This window comes from Ascaphus truei, chromosome 4 (genome assembly GCF_040206685.1).
Source record: "Ascaphus truei isolate aAscTru1 chromosome 4, aAscTru1.hap1, whole genome shotgun sequence".
Lineage (NCBI taxonomy): Eukaryota > Metazoa > Chordata > Amphibia > Anura > Ascaphidae > Ascaphus > Ascaphus truei.
The window spans coordinates 41,494,851-41,513,743 of NC_134486.1; the positions used below are offsets into that span (position 1 = coordinate 41,494,851).

Genomic DNA, 18,893 nt, shown 5'->3' on the forward strand with positions numbered 1-18,893 from the left:
CTCCCCTTGCATAACAAGTGCTCAGTAGCCCACCTCCATGGTCGCTTTGCAACCTGGGGTCCGGGTGTACACTTTTTCCTGTGCCCATTAAATGCTGGTGGCTGGCCTGGTGCAATATAATAATAATAATAATAATAATAATAATAATAATAATAATAATAATACATCTTATATAGAGCTGACACTGCATACAGTTTTTTCAGGCACAATAAGGTCCCTGCCCTGTAGAGCTTGAAATGTAATGTTGGTGCATGTGGCACGCACGCCCAATCACACGTGTGTGTGTCCATCCATCTGTCCCCTGCTTATTTCCTGCTATCCTGCAAGTTCACCCAGGCAAGATACAACTGTTTCAGCAGTACTGCAGACCCAGTTCACATATATATATATATATATATATATATATATATATATATATATATACAGTGGTTGACAAATCACCAAAAAATCTACTCGCCACACAAAAAAATCTACTCGCCACCTAGTACCAAACGTGTGCTGCTTGGGCCAATATGTACTCGCCCGGGGGTTAAATCCACTCGCCCGGGGCGAGCAAATGTATAGGTTTGTTGAACACTGTATATATATATATATATATATATATATATATATAACTATTTCCAAAGTAGTTGAAGGGCCCATTAACACCCTCCAGTTTATATAGTGAACTGGCAATATGTTCATTCGATTTGAAGTCAACACCCCTCGTTTTGTTTCTTTACTCGCACCTAGCACCGAATAGGACATTTTAATTGATGCGAATGTTTCAGAAGTGTAAAAACTTCATCACTGTGGTGAAATCGCAGAAATCTTCACTGCTGCATACTGTATTGCCGCGTCAAATTGTGTGATTTGAGAGGGTACGACATCGCCGTTTCTTGCTGCTTTAGGATAGTGCTCCTATTTCCATGCCCAGTATATTTCAACACTTGCTTCCAAAGCCTTTATATGTGAGTATTAGATTACAGCAGGAGTAGCCAACTCCAGTCCTCAAGGGCCACCAACAGGTTAGATTGTTAAGATATCCCTGCTTCAGCACAGGTGGCTCAATCAGTTGATCAATCAAAGATTGAGCCACTGATTGAGTCACCTGCGCTGAAGCTGGGAGATCCTAAAAAACGACCTTCCTTTAAGGACTGGAGTTGGCCATCCCTGGATAACACCAACCAAAGTCTGTAAACTGGGAGACCTTTACTGGTTATTTACCAAAACCTTCTTGCTGTATAACTAGTGCAGAGGTGGGCAACCTATTTTTCAATGTAGCCAAAGGTGTGGCGAATGAGAAGTGAAAACCGCCACCATGTAAAAATTGTGAAATTAGGCTGCTCAATCGAACATTTAAAACAACACACACTCTTCGTCTGCTTCACTCACCTCAGCACTATCACCTGCCGCTGGTTCACTTCGTTGACTTATTGAGAAAACGGAGATGGGTACTACGTTGCCTTATCTAGGGGCAGTATGAGTGAAAAATTAGTGCAAAAATAGCGCTCGCGTGACAAACATAAATTAAATAGTGACAATAAATCGACCTGTGCACTTGAGTCCAAAAAGAGTCCAATGAGCTGCCCAAAAAGTCAATCTGGTTATCTCACAACCAATAATGGAACTGAGAGTAGTTAACCTCTTGTGGCGCTGAGGATAGAAGCAGCTTAAATAATAGAAGGAAGACTGTGGAAAATTGCCCCGTGTTCTGAAGATGACTACCTCAAGAGAAGGGAGACAAAATGTGGAGAAACACTACAATAGTGTGTTACCCAAATAACATCACATATCATGTAATGACAGAGCAATTTAATACTCCAAAATGGAGGGATAAATGAATAAAATAGTGTACACAACCGTACATCAATCAGTAACAAACATATATCGAGTGCTCCTGGCACTCCAATAAAACGATGCTCTGCCGAGTGGAAAAATTGGAATCCTACTCACCAAAGGTGACTAGGACATGCGCCTTAATATGAAATGGTCACTAGCTGGATTTCGGCGCTCGCAGTTGGGTGTATCGCGTCAGTAACCTCGAGGAGATCCACCTTCCGGGCTCAATGCTTCCGGAGTCTCGCCGATCGGCTCCTCTGCTGACTTTACCGCTGGTATTCACTGCTACGGTATCCTCGCTGTGCCAAAATGTCCTTTATCCAGGGGCAGGGGATTCCCTGAAGAAGTCAGTTAATCTGATGAAACGCGTAGGGACAGTTGTGCAGTTGATCCTCCAATGCTGCTGGCAGACCTGTTGGTAAATCCTAGCCCGTTTGTCCTTTGAATTTGATCGGGTGATGTCATTTGCAGTCCCGCCACATCTATCGTCCCCGGAGGGAACCAAAGTTCATCTGTTGGTGTGTGACCGGGGAGAGGAGTTGCGGTGAGCCCAATTTCGTGAGTTCCTGTTTGACGGTGAACCACGAGGACAAGTTTGGACACGGTGAAGCCACGGAGCAGTGTAGCAGTGAAGCAGCGGTTGCTGATCCTTTGGAGCATGAGTATTATCTCATAACATGCTTTTTATCTATCTATGTTTGTGAGTTCATTTTATGAGCCTTTTTGGGAAATTAAATATTTTATTGCACAGTAATGCACTAGGAATCGGCGCTTTTTTTCTTTTCTTTTTTTCTATGCAGGTGGTGAGGGAGGTCGTTGCACCCTCGTTGAAGAAGCTGCCTGTTTCCTGATAGTGCTTTATTTTTTCCCCTCAATTGGACATTGTTTTGGGACTCAAAAGGACAGCTTGTATTGTGCACCTATAGGAGGTTCAACAGCACTATATATGTTTTTGTATATATATATATTTTATATGGCTAGACATCTACAGTATTTGTCAGGTTTTATTAATGTTATTGGTTAATATATTTATGTAATCAATACTAATAACTTATATTATTCAATCCACCTTACTCTCTGACATCTCCACACAGGCGCAGATCTTCATTGTATATATATATATATATATATATATATATATATATATATATATATATATACATATAGCTTATTAAAGTTAAAAAAAATAATGGGGATGAAGGAAGCCCTGACCAAATTATGTGAAGGGACCATGAGCCTTAGCCTGAGTGGCATGCACTGGGGGAAAGAGGATGAGGAAGGGTTAGGTTTTTTAAGAGGATGTTTCCCCGTGATCTACCTCTCTCGTCTTCTGAACATCACCCCAAAAGTTTCCTGGGATTTTTGAATAATGTTATGTTGTATGATTGCATTTTGACGTTATATTTTGTACAAAAAAAGGAAAAGAAAAAAAAAAGAGATAAATATGTTTATGGTAAATTTCTTGGTGTTGATATTACATTTGTGGCAGCTGGATGGGATTTGGATTTTAGGAGCATTATTTTTAAGATGTCATGTTTCAGTCTGATCATTGTATCCCTTTGTCTTCTCCATTGTTTTTAAGATCTGGTCCGTAAATTCAGCAGGAAGGACTCCAAGCACATGGACTTACTGCAGAACTGGCCCTGCTCCCCCTGAAGGAATTCACACACCCACTTTCCACACTGTGTCTTCCACACTAGCAGTGGCTAACATCACTCCCCCAACTAAACCGAATGGTATAGTAAGCCTGTATAGACTATTCTCCACAAACAATAACGGAACGGACACTGTGGTAAGTAAAACAATGTTCCATATCTCTAAGAACGGGTGTTTGTACTTCTCTTTGTACATAGCAGATTTTCTTGGGAGAAGAGAAGTACCATATTCGTAAAATGCAGAAATTGAGATTAACATAGAAAATCTGACCTATACTTTCCGAGAAACAAACAGATTAATGGGCTGAAGCATTGAGAAGTCTTCACAGTGCAAAGTCACATTGGCAATAGTATATATTTTCCCTTTGTACTGTGTTGCATTGGTTTGATGAGAAAGGGTTAAGGGTGCAGTTCCCATACGCGCCCTGGTTCTGAGTTTCTTGGTGAGCAGCGCGTTAGAAAATCTTCTAAATAAATTAATATGATCTATTTTCTCAGAAAAGGTTTTTTTGGAGGTTTGCTAATGTAACTACTGTAAGTGAGAGAGATTTACCCGTCCACTTTATTTCGATTTTGAGCACAGTTTTAGGAATAAAATACATCGTTAAAAAAAACTAAAACAGTGAGCATGGAAAAAACTAAAGCGGTGAGAAGGGGTGCCCTATGATATTCCCCCCCCCCTCCACCCTCTCACCCCCCCCCCCCCCCCGAGGCTTTCTGAATAGCTACCTAGTAAAATTTTGCGGTAGCTGCTCAAAATCCTCGATGAGTTGGTTATCGAAGCTACTAAAATGAGGACCATAGTGTCTGTATTGACTATTTATAGCCTAAGAATTAGATTAATTAACCCCTTAATCTCCCACACATACTAGAGAAGGGAAATTAATTCACTATAAAAAAAATCAGTGATTGTATCATTGCGTACCAATGGTATACAATCAAAATGAATACAATCTAAAAACACATAAAATTGCATTGGGTTAGGTTCCGCAGAATTTTATAAAATAATTATTGGGTTCCTTAACTGAAAAATGGTTGAACACCACAGCCTTATACTACAGTCGTGTGCTTGTTTCCTTGTTCCCACGGTATTAAAGTGCCACCACCCCCATTATCAAGAGTCTTGTAGCCATTTGTCTGTGTTGCAACATTAACATACTTATTCTATAGTTCATGCTGTAGCCAAAAACATGTTGGCTGAAATGCCAATGTAAATTATTGTTTCTACTCCGTCTCATCTGCTAACGTCCCCTTTGAAAAATATTGATTAATGCAAATGTTTTGAAATATCAACTTGGCAACCTGGTGGTTCAATATGATATTAGAAGTAATAGGTCTGGAGGTACATAATATACCCAGTTATCTTCCCATAAGGAGTCTTCTATTTAACTAAAATGATAGCTTGTAAAATAACTTCATGATCCTGTAGGTTTAGGTGTAAATCTGTTAAGTGTTTGCAATGTAGTGCTCTTTTATCTGTTATTTATAGTTGGCTGAAGGAACATCCAACATGCAAACTATATATGGGCTCAAACCTTTCACTAATTACTCTGTTGGTGTGGAAGTCTGCACCTGCATGAAATGCTGCCGCAGAGGACATGTGGTTCAACTAACTACTCAGCCAGCCCCACCTTCACATCAGGCACCTCCACGTAAAACCTATATAACTTCAAGAGCGGCTTCTTTTCACTGGGATAAGCCACGGTCACCTAATGGCATTATACAAAGGTAAGTGTTTCATTTCAGTGACATTTAGAAACCTGTTCTAATTAATGAACCAAATGTCATATTTCACTCAAGCACATAATATAATAGCCTGCTAGCAAGTTTTAATAACTCCATGCTGTTTTTCTGCGACACTTTTTCTTGACATTTCCTGTTGATTTCCTATTGGTTAGATATGAATACCTTCTTCATGGGCACCAAACTTTGCCATTTTTGACAGATATTACTTAATTTTGACATTTAGTGTAATAGATACAAAACAAATCCCATCCGGAGACGAGAGAGCTTTTTTCAAATGAGATAAATCAGAACTCGCCAGGTACGAGCCTCAAAAGCAACTAACAGGCTAGGTTTTCAGCAAAGCACATTCCTTTACAAGTTGCCATAGTGATAACTAGGAAAATGCTATAATTTATACTGCATTATGGAATGAGCGTAAACCTAATAGGAGAAAGATTTGTAACACGGAAGGAAACACGGGCAAAACTAAATTTGAAATGCCACCCGTTTGTGGATTTTGTCATGAAATTGTCCTAGTATTCTCAAACTTCAGTTAAAAACTGTAATTTTTGTTCAGTTTAATTCTCACGCTATTGTGTGGTATTAAGGCGATAAATAAGCCTAGTTTCCACTGACAGTTGAGGAACCAGCAACAAAGTTGCCAAAAAAGGTCCGCTATAGTCTGTCACAGCGATCAAGCACTGTCTTGAAGTCAAACACAAATGTAAATACTGAATATCACTTCAACTATCACATTATTGCAAGATGAAAAGAAATACGTTTAATGTAATATCATTAACTGCGAAACACTTCCATGTAACAATGACAAACACTTCCATGTAACAATGACAAGCTTATATGCAAGAAACTGTTCGAAAGTTGAAAAACAAAAAACAACACACACAAGTCATTATCCTCAAGAAGGCTGTGATGTGTGAACAGTTGTACTGACATCATGGGTACTGTGGGAAACCTATTGCACAGTGAATAATTATCACTTCCACCTAGATGTCAAAGTAAATCTACAGGTTGTTGTTATACAGGTGGTCCTCGCTATCCAACGTTTCACTTTACAACGAATGGCATATCCAACGCTTTACAATGCAACCCTAAGGGCAGTTTTTCGACGCCTGAATGTGTTATCCAACGCTCACCACCACTGATTAACATGGGACTCACTTTACAACGGTTTCACTGTCCAACTCTACTTCCAGAACGGATTCCGTTGGATAGCCGAGGACTGCCTGTAAAAAAAAAATTGTTACAGTGGTTACCAAATTATTTTCATTTTAAATATTTCATTTTTCTGAAACGGTTCAAGCAAATTGTCTTAGAATGTAGGACAAATTGCAAAATAATACATTTAATGTTTTGTAAAAAGAATAGACGAGAAGTGCCGTTATTTTTTTTTATCACTCCACAACCCAAAAAGAAACAAATTCCAAAATAAGGGCTGCACCGATGTGGTTGAAACTTCTAAGTTAGGATGGCAGAAACATACCCTCAGAATGTAACAAATATATAAAAGTGTCTACAAAGTCTAGTTGATGGCTTCGCTCGCTCATCCAATTAGAGCTACAGTAAGTTCATTATATGTTAATTACAGAAAACGTGAAAACCTGGCCTGTTGGTGGTTGTTGAGGCCGTAACTTGGAGGGTCCTGCACTAGATGCATAGGGTAAAAATTCAACCTGAAATGATAAATATATACAGCTATGTATAAATTAGACTTCAGATTAGGTAGGCACTAGACAGATTTACTAGTCTGAAAATGTGTAGATGACACAAGTGCTCAAAAACACACCAGACCTAATCTAATTACATTTACATTGAAAATATGGGGTATGACTGTTGAGTGTAGATCAAGACATTTCATCCTGCAGCCTGGGGGCTAAACCCTGGCCTTTAAAGGCGTCTTAGTGCCCCTTAGACCAGGGGTGTGCAAACTTTCTGCCCTGCACCCGCCTGCCTGCTCTCCCCCACTGCTCGCGTACCCCCTTACCTAGTCTGAAGCATCAAATGACCCCGACGCATCGCCCAAGCCGACTGAGTCACAGTGAGAGAAGTTACAGAGGCCTTGCACGGTCCCCGGCATTTAATTTAAATGCCCCGGGGAAGAGCGTGGGACCTTTGTAACTGCCGCACCTCCCCCAAAAAATTCTGCCCCCCCCAGTTTGCGCACCCCTGCCTTAGACCATCTGTTTATGTAAAGTTTATTATAATTGTAAGACAGCTTAGTGCAATATTTCACACTTTTAAGATAGGACCGTGCAAATGTATAGTACAGATTTAAAACTACTTGTAATGTGTTCATACTGTTATTCTTTTCAATGATAAGGATGTTTAAATATATCTGTAAGTACATGACAGTACTTCTATGGCCCTTCTAATCATACATGCGTTCCGATCCAGCCCCCTTGGAAACTGGTTGGAGGGGTTTGTTGTAGAACCATATCCCCAGATCAAATTAGTATGACACAATATAATGTCTTTTTTGTGCAGTTATGAAATTCACATGCAAACCACATGCACTCAACCAATGCAGATAGTTGTGACGTCTTGTGCACCAGGATCTCCCGAAGTCAAATACACTGGAAAGGAAGAAAGCTGTAATGTGACTGACCTTCAGCCATATACCAATTACAGCCTGCGGGTGGTTTCTTACAATTCAGTAGGTAGCACTGCCTCAGACTGGATCAGCTTCATTACACAAAAGGAAAGTAAGTATAGTGTCTGGAAGACGCTTTTGATATAAGTTATAGAATTACCAAAGAGCCAGTGCATTGGTTTTATTTGGCATCTAACATATTTGTTATAGACTAATCATAAAATAGTATTATTGAGATCTCTCTTTTTTTTTTTTTAGAAAATAAATTCTGTAAAATGAGTCTCACAGAACGGACTGAAGATTACTGTTGAGAACTTTTGAATGACTTACCTCTTCGCTCTGTCCTCATTGTTGCATAAGTGGCACTGTTGGGCATATAGCAACCACTTCTGTAGAATGAAATGAGGCTGCGTAGATTTCATATTCCTATTTGGCGGGTGCCTGTTTAGACGGCTTTACAAACATAGTAATAATAATATTAAGCTCATTCTTAACAATTGCAAAGAAAATTAGACTTTTTCAGCACATGACATTGTTGCCCCAGATACTGTAACACAACAAATCCCTTTATAACACAGTTTCCATAGAATTCAATTGTAGACTTGGTGTACACTATGATATTGCAACATACACTCCCATAACCCCCCAGAGGGAACAATGATAACTCACATCTCTGTTATTGCTTTACCATGATAAAAAAAAAATGTCTAATGAATATGACGTGTGATAGAAATAATATGCAGAAAGAGCCAGATCTTTGCCAGAAGTTATTTATTCTGTAAATACTTCATGTAATTAAAATGGAGATACTTACACTGAGACTTCCTCTGCTTTACTAGGCAGAGAATGACAAATTGCCGTGTCCTTGGCATGTATACAAAGTTGCTTTCATCAGATATAGTACCAATGAAATGCTCCTTGATCATAAACAAATGTACTAAAGTATTGATTGATTAGTCAGCAAAATGAATTATTATTCACAAATTGCTTTTTAGGAGGCTTTTTAACAATCAGAGGAAACGTGCTAATGGGTCAAGAAAAAAGTGATACAAATTAGTGGGTGACAAAGGGGCATAATTCACTTACTAAGGAGCCTACTTTGTTGGAAAATATATTTACTTCATATAGTCCTTTGGGCTCCCTAGTAATAAATATTGATTTGATCTGACATCCGCTATCTGGTAAAAAGGAGCATATTGTATCAATTAACAGAGATTGTTTCTATATATTAGTCAATCATTTGCATGTAATGGCTTCTAATACATTGCAGCCTGTTTGCAAATAGTCTTTGTTTGACAGAAACATTAGTAAATCATCATGGATTCTACGCAGCCTATTCATTACACTGTGAGAATGGTTTTCCCGGCCTTAATGCGCATTAGTACATGAAAACCCATCTTGCCATGTTCACTAAATAGATTTCCAAATCGGGCAAAAAAAAAAAAAGCGTTTTCAGCTTGCGATTTGGTTATACGCAAATAAAGAGATCTGGCCATTCCTATTCTATCAGCTGCAAGATTACAGTTTGCAGTGAAAGTCTCGCTTAGAGATCTCACCTCCCACTCCCACTGAGATATTGCGTGGAGCAAATATTTTTCGAAGGGTTCTGGGTTATTAAAAGCTCTAAAATCACAAGGTTGGGGGTAAGGAAAGACTTCACCCCGGAAGGGGTCCCAAAGACCTAGGGTCGAGCTCCTCGGCTGCGGACAATTACTGTCTGGAATGTCAATAATAATAATATACCACTGTGCTGGTATCTGTATGTAAGTGTAATGTGTCAATCTTGGTTGTTTCTTCTCCTTCCCTTTATTCAAACCCCCCACCCCCCACGCCACCACATTCCTTTCTTTTTCTGAACCCCTTTACCCCACAATTTAATACAAAAAAAGTGATAAAAACAAATCACTCGCTTGAGTACTCTTGTAATATATTAAGAGAAAGGGATCTCTCTCCTTTCCCCCCTCCAATCCCCTTTTTCCCCCTCCAATCCTCTTTCTCCCTCCACCCCCTTTCCCCCCTCCAATCCCCTTTCCCCCCTCCAATCCCCTTTCCCCCCTCCAATCCCCTTTCTCACCTCCAATCCCCTTTCCCTCCTCCATCCATCCCCCTTCCATCCATCCCTCCTTCTTTCACTCGCCCTCTCTCTTTCTAGCCCTTTTCCTCTCCCAACTCTCCATCCTTCTGAAGTCCACAATCTCGTATGCCCGAGACGAGAAAAAAACATATACAAAAATACATATATTTATATTTTCATTGTTTACCCATCTCCTGCTACCCTTACTCATAACCACTTTTCCAACCATCAGCTGACAAGGGCAGGGAGTAAATAACTTTATATAGTATATTAATGCTAGGGGCCGCATATTCAAAGTTTCTCTTACTGTCAAATGTATGGCATATTCAATCTAGATTAGTAGCCCTCATAATATATTCTGCCAGTGTTTACTGAGTGTACCATTTTAGCCTGCACTAAATGTTCAAAATACTGTAACCATAATGACATGTTATAGTGAATCTCTTTATATTCACTTGAAAGTATTATCAAGCAGTCCACTGAGTAGAGCAAAATAGTTGTTAATCATTTCCAGTGCATAGTACTGTATGCAGCTCCCTACTGTATGTCCCTCCCAGGCAGCACAAATTTGACGGTAAGCTTTTTAAGGCGGGGATTTATTGTGCCAGCAAAAACATCTATGTACAATGCTGTGTAGATTGATTTAGTAATATGTAAGTAACACTGACTACACCAATTTAATTTCTCAATTTGTTTCAGAACCTGTATACAAGGCTAACTTTCATGTTACAAGCAATCTAACAGCGATATTCCTAGACTGGAGTCTCAGCTTTCTTCTCAATGGACATCTAAAAGAATATGTTTTAACTGACAGAGGACAGCGCCTCTACAGTGGATTTGATAGCAATGTCTATATTCAAAGGACCACAGACAAAAGTTAGTCATATTTGTTTAATTCAGCTGAATTGGTTTAGCAGGTTTTATTAGTGCAACTATTTTAACTGTATTGCATAGAAGGAAGGTAAGACAGATGTACTGTACTGTTCTATGAGTTGTACAGGTGTAACGGGTATTCCCTCTGGTCTGACCCGCTCAATCTCATATTGGCCCGTGTGGTCTAACCAGCCCCCATTACATGGTCGTGTCTGATGGTGCACCTGTAGGCAACAGGACTCCTGAGTCTCCCGCATGATGATATTCGGGGATTGTCAATCCAGACAGGCAGCTGAGGTAGTGTGTGCGAGTCCTACCTATATCACGTGCAGCGCCTCCACCTCATCAGGGTCTATGCGTCCGCAGGGAGATGGTCCTGATGAAGAACTCCTTCTCGATGGTGCCGTCCACTGGAGAGTAACTTCACACTCACACAGTGGGGGTATCTTTGAACAGGGCATCTTTATTGATCTCGTATGGGCAAGCTGCCCTTCACAGCCAGCTGTCTCGCCGCACATATTGATTTGCTGTCCCTTTGATAGGTACGCCCTCCCAATGGAGTGGGATCCCCTCTCCCCGTAGGGAGATCACCCCTGTGCCAGGTCCCTGGACACAGTGTGGCTCTTTTAAAGTCTGATGTAGAAATGGACCACTAGTTACTGCACTAGTGGATCCTTCCTTCCCAACGCACTCCAACTACTCAGCAACCCTCATCAACAACCTAACTTTGGGCAGTGCTGTGCCTTATATACTTCAGGAACTGTCACAGCTCTGATGTCACTAACTGTGGACTCAGAACATGTAGCCACCCCCACCCATACATAGGGCACCTCACCAGGGTGTGAGGGCAAACCTCCATGATTACTGCTGGCATCCCTGTAACTTACCACGTTTACTGCCAGCAGGGGAGACAACTGCAGACCATTTTACATGCATGGCTACACAGGTAGAAGTCATAAATGCTTTAATTATAAGATACACAAAGGAAATAATACATTTAGACATCAAAAACAGAAAGGTACCGAAAACAGAAACAGAGCCAACAGCCTGGCACAGATGATAAATAAAGTAGTGCTGTCCATAGATTTTCCAGGGCAAATCTATTATTCTCTAATAAATCTGGCATAGATTATTTGCCCTGGTTTTGCACTATGGATCTTTTGATATGAAGATGTCGAGCCTTGGTATTTATTAATCAGGCATTTATATAAGTACTAGCTGAGAGCCCCGGCGTTGCCCGGGATGTTTGTGGTGTGGGGGTGGCATTTGGGTGGGGAGTGGTCCACGCGGGCCATGGCGGTGTGCGGTGGTATTGCTGCTGTGGCTGTACTGATGGTGATTGTATCGGTGTGCTGATTTGGGAGGGTTTCTTGCTGATGTGGGGGTGCGGATGTGGGTGTGCCGATGGGGGAGGTGCGAAGGTGCCAATGTGTGGGCGCTGATGGTGTTGATGGGCGCTGGGAATGGTGGGGAGCCGAGAATGCCAGTGTGCTGGGGGGGCATGGGATACCGGTGTGCTGATGTGGTGGTGCTGGGGATAGTGTGTGTGTGTGTGTGTATACACACGTGTGTGTATACATGTGTGTATACATGTTTGTGTGTGTGTATACATGTTTGTGTGTATACATTGTATGTGTATGTGTGTGTGTGTGTGTGTGTGTGTGTATAAGTGTGTGTATGTGTACGTGTGTGTGTGTATACATGTTTGTGTGTGTGTATACATGTTTGTGTGTGTATACATGTGTGTGTATACATGTGTGTGTGTGTATACATGTGTGTTTATACATGTGTGTTTATACATGTGTGTGTATACATGTGTGTGTGTATACATGTGTGTGTATACATGTGTGTGTGTATACATGTGTGTGTGTGTATACATGTGTGTGTGTGTATACATGTGTGTGTGTGTATACATGTGTGTGTGTGTATACATGTGTGTGTGTGTGTGTGTGTATACATGTGTGTGTGTGTATACATGTGTGTGTGTGTATACATGTGTGTGTGTGTATACATGTGTGTGTGTGTATACATGTGTGTGTGTGTATACATGATGTGTATGTATACGTGTGTGTGTGTGTATGTCTACATGTGTGTGTGTATGACTCCATGTGTGTGAGTATACGTGTACATGTGTGTGTGTGTGTGTACGTGTCTACGTGTACGTGTACGTGTCTACGTGTACGTGTGTGTGTGTCTACGTGTACGTGTGTGTGTCTACGTGTACGTGTGTGTGTCTACGTGTACGTGTGTGTGTCTACGTGTACGTGTGCGTGTCTACGTGTACGTGTGCGTGTGTCTACGTGCGTGTGCGTGTCTACGTGCGCGTGGGTGTCTACGTGCGCGTGCGTGTCTACGTGCGCGTGCGCGTCTACGTGCGCGTCTACGTGCGTGTCTACGCGCGCGTGCGTGTCTACGCGCGTCTGCGTGTCTACGTGTGTTTACGTGTGCCTGTGTGTATACATGTGTCTACGTGTGTATGTATACGTGTGTGTACACATGTGTGTACGTGTGTGTGTGTATACGTGTGTGTACACATGTGTGTGTCTATGCGTGTGTGTCTACGCGTGTGTGTATACGCGCGTGTGTCTACATGTGTGTATACGCGCGTGTGTGTCTACATGTGTGTATACGCGCGTGTGTGTCTACATGTGTGTATACGCGCGTGTGTGTCTACATGTGTGTATACGCGCGTGTGTGTCTACATGTGTGTATACGTGTGTGTGTGTGTATACGTGTGTCTGTGTGTATACGTGTGTCTGTGTGTATACGTGTGTCTGTGTGTATACGTGTGTCTGTGTGTATACGTGTGTCTGTGTGTATACGTGTGTCTGTGTGTATACGTGTGTCTGTGTGTATACGTGTGTCTGTGTGTATACGTGTCTGTGTGTGTATATACGTGTGTCTGTGTGTATACGTGTGTCTGTGTTTATACGTGTGTCTGTATAGGTGTGCGTGTGTGTCTACGTGTGTGTGTGTGTCTACGTGTGTGTGTGTGTGTGTCTACGTGTGTGTGTGTCTCTACATGGCATGGCCTGGGGGGGGGGTGAAGGGCATGGGGGGGGGGTGAAGGGCATGGCTGGGGGGGGTGAAGGGCATGGCCGGGGGGGGGGTGAAGGGCATGGCCGGGGGGGGGGTGAAGGGCATGGCCGGGGGGGGGGTGAAGGGCATGGCCGGGGGGGGGGGGGTGAAGGGCATGGCCGGGGGGGGTGGGGTGAAGGGCATGGCCGGGGGGGGGGGTGGGGTGAAGGGCATGGCCGGGGGGGGGGTGGGGTGAAGGGCATGGCCGGGGGTGGGGTGAAGGGCATGGCCGGGGGGGGGGTGAAGGGCATGGCCGGGGGGGGGGGTGAAGGGCATGGCCGGGGGGGGTGGGGTGAAGGGCATGGCCGGGGGGGGTGGGGTGAAGGGCATGGCCGGGGGGGGTGGGGTGAAGGGCATGGCCGGGGGGGGGGTGGGGTGAAGGGCATGGCCGGGGGTGGGGTGAAGGGCATGGCCGGGGGGGGGGGGTGAAGGGGGGGGGGGGTGAAGGGCATGGCCGGGGGGGGGGGGGGGGTGAAGGGCATGGCCGGGGGGGGGGGGTGAAGGGCATGGCCGGGGGGGGGGGTGAAGGGCATGGCCGGGGGGGGGGGGGTGAAAGGCATGGCCGGGGGGGGGGGGTGAAGGGCATGGCCGGGGGGGGGTGGGTGAAGGGCATGGCCGGGGGGGGGGGGTGAAGGGCATGGCCGGGGGGGGGTGAAGGGCATGGCCGGGGGGGGGGGTGAAGGGCATGGCCGGGGGGGGGGTGAAGGGCATGGCCGGGGGGGGGGGGTGAAGGGCATGGCCGGGGGGGGGGGGGGTGAAGGGCATGGCCGGGGGGGGGGGGTGAAGGGCATGGCCGGGGGGGGGGGGGTGAAGGGCATGTCCGGGGGGGGGGGTGAAGGGCATGGCCGGGGGGGGGGGGTGAAGGGCATGGCCGGGGGGGGGGTGTGAAGGGCATGGGGGGTGAAGGGCATGGGGGGGGTGAAGGGCATGGGGGGGGTGAAGGGCATGGCCGGGGGGGTGGGGTGAAGGGCATGGGGGGGGGTGAAGGGCATGGGGGGGGTGAAGGGCATGGCCGGGGGGTGAAGGGCATGGCCGGGGGGGGGGGTGAAGGGCATGGCCCGGGGGGGGGGGGGGTGAAGGGCATGGCCGGGGGGGGGGGTGAAGGACATGGGGGGTGAAGGGCATGGGGGGTGAAGGGCATGGGGGGGGTGAAGGGCATGGGGGGGGTGAAGGGCATGGCCGGGGGGGTGAAGGGCATGGCCGGGGGGGTGAAGGGCATGGGGGGCGGTGAAGGGCATGGGGGGGGTGAAGGGCATGGCCGGGGGGGTGAAGGGCATGGCCGGGGGGGGGGTGAAGGGCATGGCCCGGGGGGGGGGGGTGAAGGGCATGGCCGGGGGGGGGGGTGAAGGGCATGGCCGGGGGGGGGGTGAAGGGCATGGCCGGGGGGGGGGGGTGAAGGGCATGGCCGGGGGGGGGGTGAAGGGCATGGCCGGGGGGGGGGGTGAAGGGCATGGCCGGGGGGGGGTGTGAAGGGCATGGGGGGGTGAAGGGCATGGGGGGTGAAGGGCATGGGGGGGGTGAAGGGCATGGGGGGGGTGAAGGGCATGGCCGGGGGGGTGAAGGGCATGGCCGGGGGGGGGGGGTGAAGGGCATGGGGGGGGGTGAAGGGCATGGCCGGGGGGGTGAAGGGCATGGCCGGGGGGGGTGAAGGGCATGGCCGGGGGGGGGTGAAGGGCATGGCCCGGGGGGGGGGGGGGTGAAGGGCATGGCCGGGGGGGGGGGGTGAAGGGCATGGCCGGGGGGGGGTGAAGGGCATGGCCGGGGGGGGGGGTTTGAAGGGCATGGCCGGGGGGGGGGGGGGGGGGTGAAGGGCATGGCCGGGGGGGGGGGTGAAGGGCATGGCCGGGGGGGGGGGGTGAAGGGCATGGCCGGGGGGGGGGGGGGGGGGTGAAGGGCATGGCCGGGGGGGGGGGGGGGGGGTGAAGGGCATGGCCGGGGGGGGGGGGGGTGAAGGGCATGGCCGGGGGGGGGGGGGGGTGAAGGGCATGGCCGGGGGGGGGGGGTGAAGGGCATGGCCGGGGGGGGGGGGTGAAGGGCATGGCCGGGGGGGGGGGGGTGAAGGGCATGGCCGGGGGGGGGGGGGTGAAGGGCATGGCCGGGGGGGGGGTGAAGGGCATGGCCGGGGGGGGGGTGAAGGGCATGGCCGGGGGGGTGGGGGGTGAAGGGCATGGCCGGGGGGGGGGTGAAGGGCATGGCCGGGGGGGTGGGGGGTGAAGGGCATGGCCGGGGGGGGGTGAAGGGCATGGCCGGGGGGGGGGTGAAGGGCATGGCCGGGGGGGGTGAAGGGCAAGGCCAGGGGGGGGTGAAGGGCCGGGCCGGGTGAAGGGCCAGGCCGGGGGGGTGAAGCGCCGGGCCGGGTGAAGCGCCGGGCCGGGCGAAGCGCTGGGCCGGGCGAAGCGCCGGGCCGGGTGAAGGGCCGGGGGGAAAGGGGGGGAAGGGGGTGAAGGGCCGGGGGGGGGGGTGAAGGGCCGGGGGGGGGGTGAAAGATCCCTTCCCCTGCGGTTACTTACCTCACACCGGGCCGCGCTCCTCCTCGGGTTCCTCGGCGGTCTCCGTTCCCCCCGGCGATGCGGAGCTGAGACGCTCAGGTCAGGAGGTGGTGTGGGCCGCGGCCCGTGCAGCTCCCGACAGAGAGAGTGGGAGCAGCGCGCGCGGGGATGGGGAGCTGGGGGCGCGGCCTCTAGGCCTGAAGGTGAGAGCGGCGAGAGCGTGCTCTGGGGGCGGGGAAGCGGTCTGGGAGAGGGAGCACCGGGGGAGAGGGAGCACCGGGGGAGAGGGAGCACCGGGGGAGAGGGAGCACTGGGAGGGAGGGTGATGTTTGTGAGGTCCCGCGGAGTGGTGATAGGGGGGGTTCCGTTGTTGCGGGCCAGCCGCCGGGAAGGGGGGGTCAAGGCCGGGCAGCCGTTAAGGAGGGTGGAGTGTGTGTGTGTGTGTGTTGAGGAGGGTGGAGGGTGGAGTGTGTATGTGTGTATGTGTGTGTTGAGGAGGGTGGAGTGTGTGTGTGTGTGTGTGTGTGTGTGTGTGTGTGTGTGTGTGTGTGTGTGTGTGTGTGTGTGTGTGTGTGTGTGTGTGTGTTGAGGAGGGTGGAGTGTGTGTGCGTGTGTGTGTGCGCGCGCTGAGGAGGGTGGAGTGTGTGTGTGTGTGTGTGTTGAGGAGGGTGGAGGGTGGAGGGTGGAGTGTGTGTGTGTGTGTGTGTGTGTGTGTGTGTGTGTGTGTGTGTGTGTGTGTGTGTGTGTGTGTGTGTGTGTGTGCGCTGAGGAGGGTGGAGGGTGGAGGGTGGAGAGTGTGTGTGTTTTTTTTTTTTGTGGACCTTTGGCCCGTCACTCCGCCTCAGGCCAATGCGAGGTGTGGGGGGCGGGCCAAGGGGGTGGTGTGTGTGTGTGAGGCCAATGAGAGGTGTGCGGGGGCGGGCGGCCCAAGGGACCAATGAGATTGCCGCTAGGGACACCGGACATCCAGGCAGGCAAACATACAGTGCTTTCACTAATATAGTATAAGATTTCTAAAAAATAACATAAGCAAACATAACAAACACAGATTTGAGTTGCGGTTTGATTTCCTTTGCTCCATCCCCTGCCCCCCCCCCCCCCGAGAAGGACCCATACATTCTGGGCTCCGTGACATGGATGAAGGAAACATACATTCTGCTTCGCAGGGTTAAAAACAACATCCTTATTTTCTGATAAGACCAAACATGTTTTTTTTTTACTACAGTATTACACGGGTTAAAAAAAGCGGATGAAATGTGGCACTTGCTAATAAAAATGCAGCGTAAAGCAGTACTACATGTTAATAAACATGCTTTTTTTGGCAATACTGTACTTATATCAAGTCATTCACAAGGACTTGAACACGTACATTTCTTTCATTTTCTAAAACAAATGTGTTGCATAAATACACCATGTAATACTTGTGTACAGTCACGTAATAAAATGATACTAACAAGGTTGTACTTTTCTACGTAGCCTTTATCTTGCAGGTAACCTGCACCACTGATATGGGAAGCACAAGCACACCCATGGTGAAATACAACTCTGCTACTGGACTTGGTAAGAAGATTTGTATTAATTTAATTACTTATTGTTGTACATTTTCTGTCCCTCCCCTGCTACATGTATGCTCTGCACTTTATTAGATGTTTAATTAATTTTAATCAGTGTACTTCACATAAAAATATTTAAATACTGGGGCACAACTAGTGCAAACAGCTGTATCATAATATGAAAGCAAAACAAATCCCATTGGTTTTAATAAAATTATTTAAATTTGATAAAGGTTTTTGCCACAATTTTCAGCCAGCAGACATTTAGAAGTAGCCCTGAATGTATGTATAAATATACAAGTTTAACTGTAAGAACCAGATGCCTGTACATGCCAAATTGAATGACACGCAGAAAAACTGCAATAGTGTCAATCAAGACACTATCACACGAAAAACCCTTATTAAAAACAATAGAAGTTTTTGTGCAGTTCCACGATTGGCACTATTGCAGTATAGTGAATAACCCCCAAAGGGCCTTTTTGAAAGTGACTTCAGAGCTTAATGAATAAGACAATAATAAACACACTGAGACACACTGTAGACACAGTGTAACCAGCTGGAAGGTAGTCACACCCATATCAAGCAGTCTTGATTTTCATAAAGCAGTGTCATGCAAAGGGGAGAAATGCTCCTAATTGGAAAGCACTTTCAGTCTTTTAATCCGTCATCGATATCTCTTACATACTGATTCCCCATCTTGTGTGAACACTTTGGAGGAAAACAATGTGAAATACATTCAATACTAAAAAACATAAATTATATACTATATACTATAAAGCAGATCATGTCTTGAACTCCCATAAAAGGCATGTACTGTGGTATATATACAAGTAGTAGCACGTATATTTATGTATATTAGTCCATCTAAACATTTTGTATTGATATTAGAGATACTGTATGTAACCCCGTTTCCCCACGCCTATGGGAAACCGCGGGCGATTACGCGTACTGCTAATACCTGTATGAGTATCCACTTCTGGGAGCCTGGGGTGAGCTCTCTCTCTCTATTTTAGTGCA

The 18,893-nt window shown here is 47.0% G+C and overlaps 1 protein-coding gene across 6 annotated transcripts in view; it reads left to right on the top strand.

Moving 5' to 3' along the window:
- Positions 1-18,893, top strand: part of USH2A (usherin) — a 942,943-nt gene that overhangs the window by 900,462 nt on the left and 23,588 nt on the right. For all 6 annotated transcript variants that reach the window (XM_075595608.1, XM_075595610.1, XM_075595609.1 and 3 more), the window contains 5 exons: positions 3,404-3,613; positions 4,966-5,204; positions 7,704-7,921; positions 10,583-10,759; positions 17,800-17,883. In XM_075595608.1, coding sequence (XP_075451723.1) covers positions 3,404-3,613; positions 4,966-5,204; positions 7,704-7,921; positions 10,583-10,759; positions 17,800-17,883 — 928 coding nt within the window. The remainder of the gene's footprint in view (positions 1-3,403; positions 3,614-4,965; positions 5,205-7,703; positions 7,922-10,582; positions 10,760-17,799; positions 17,884-18,893) is intronic.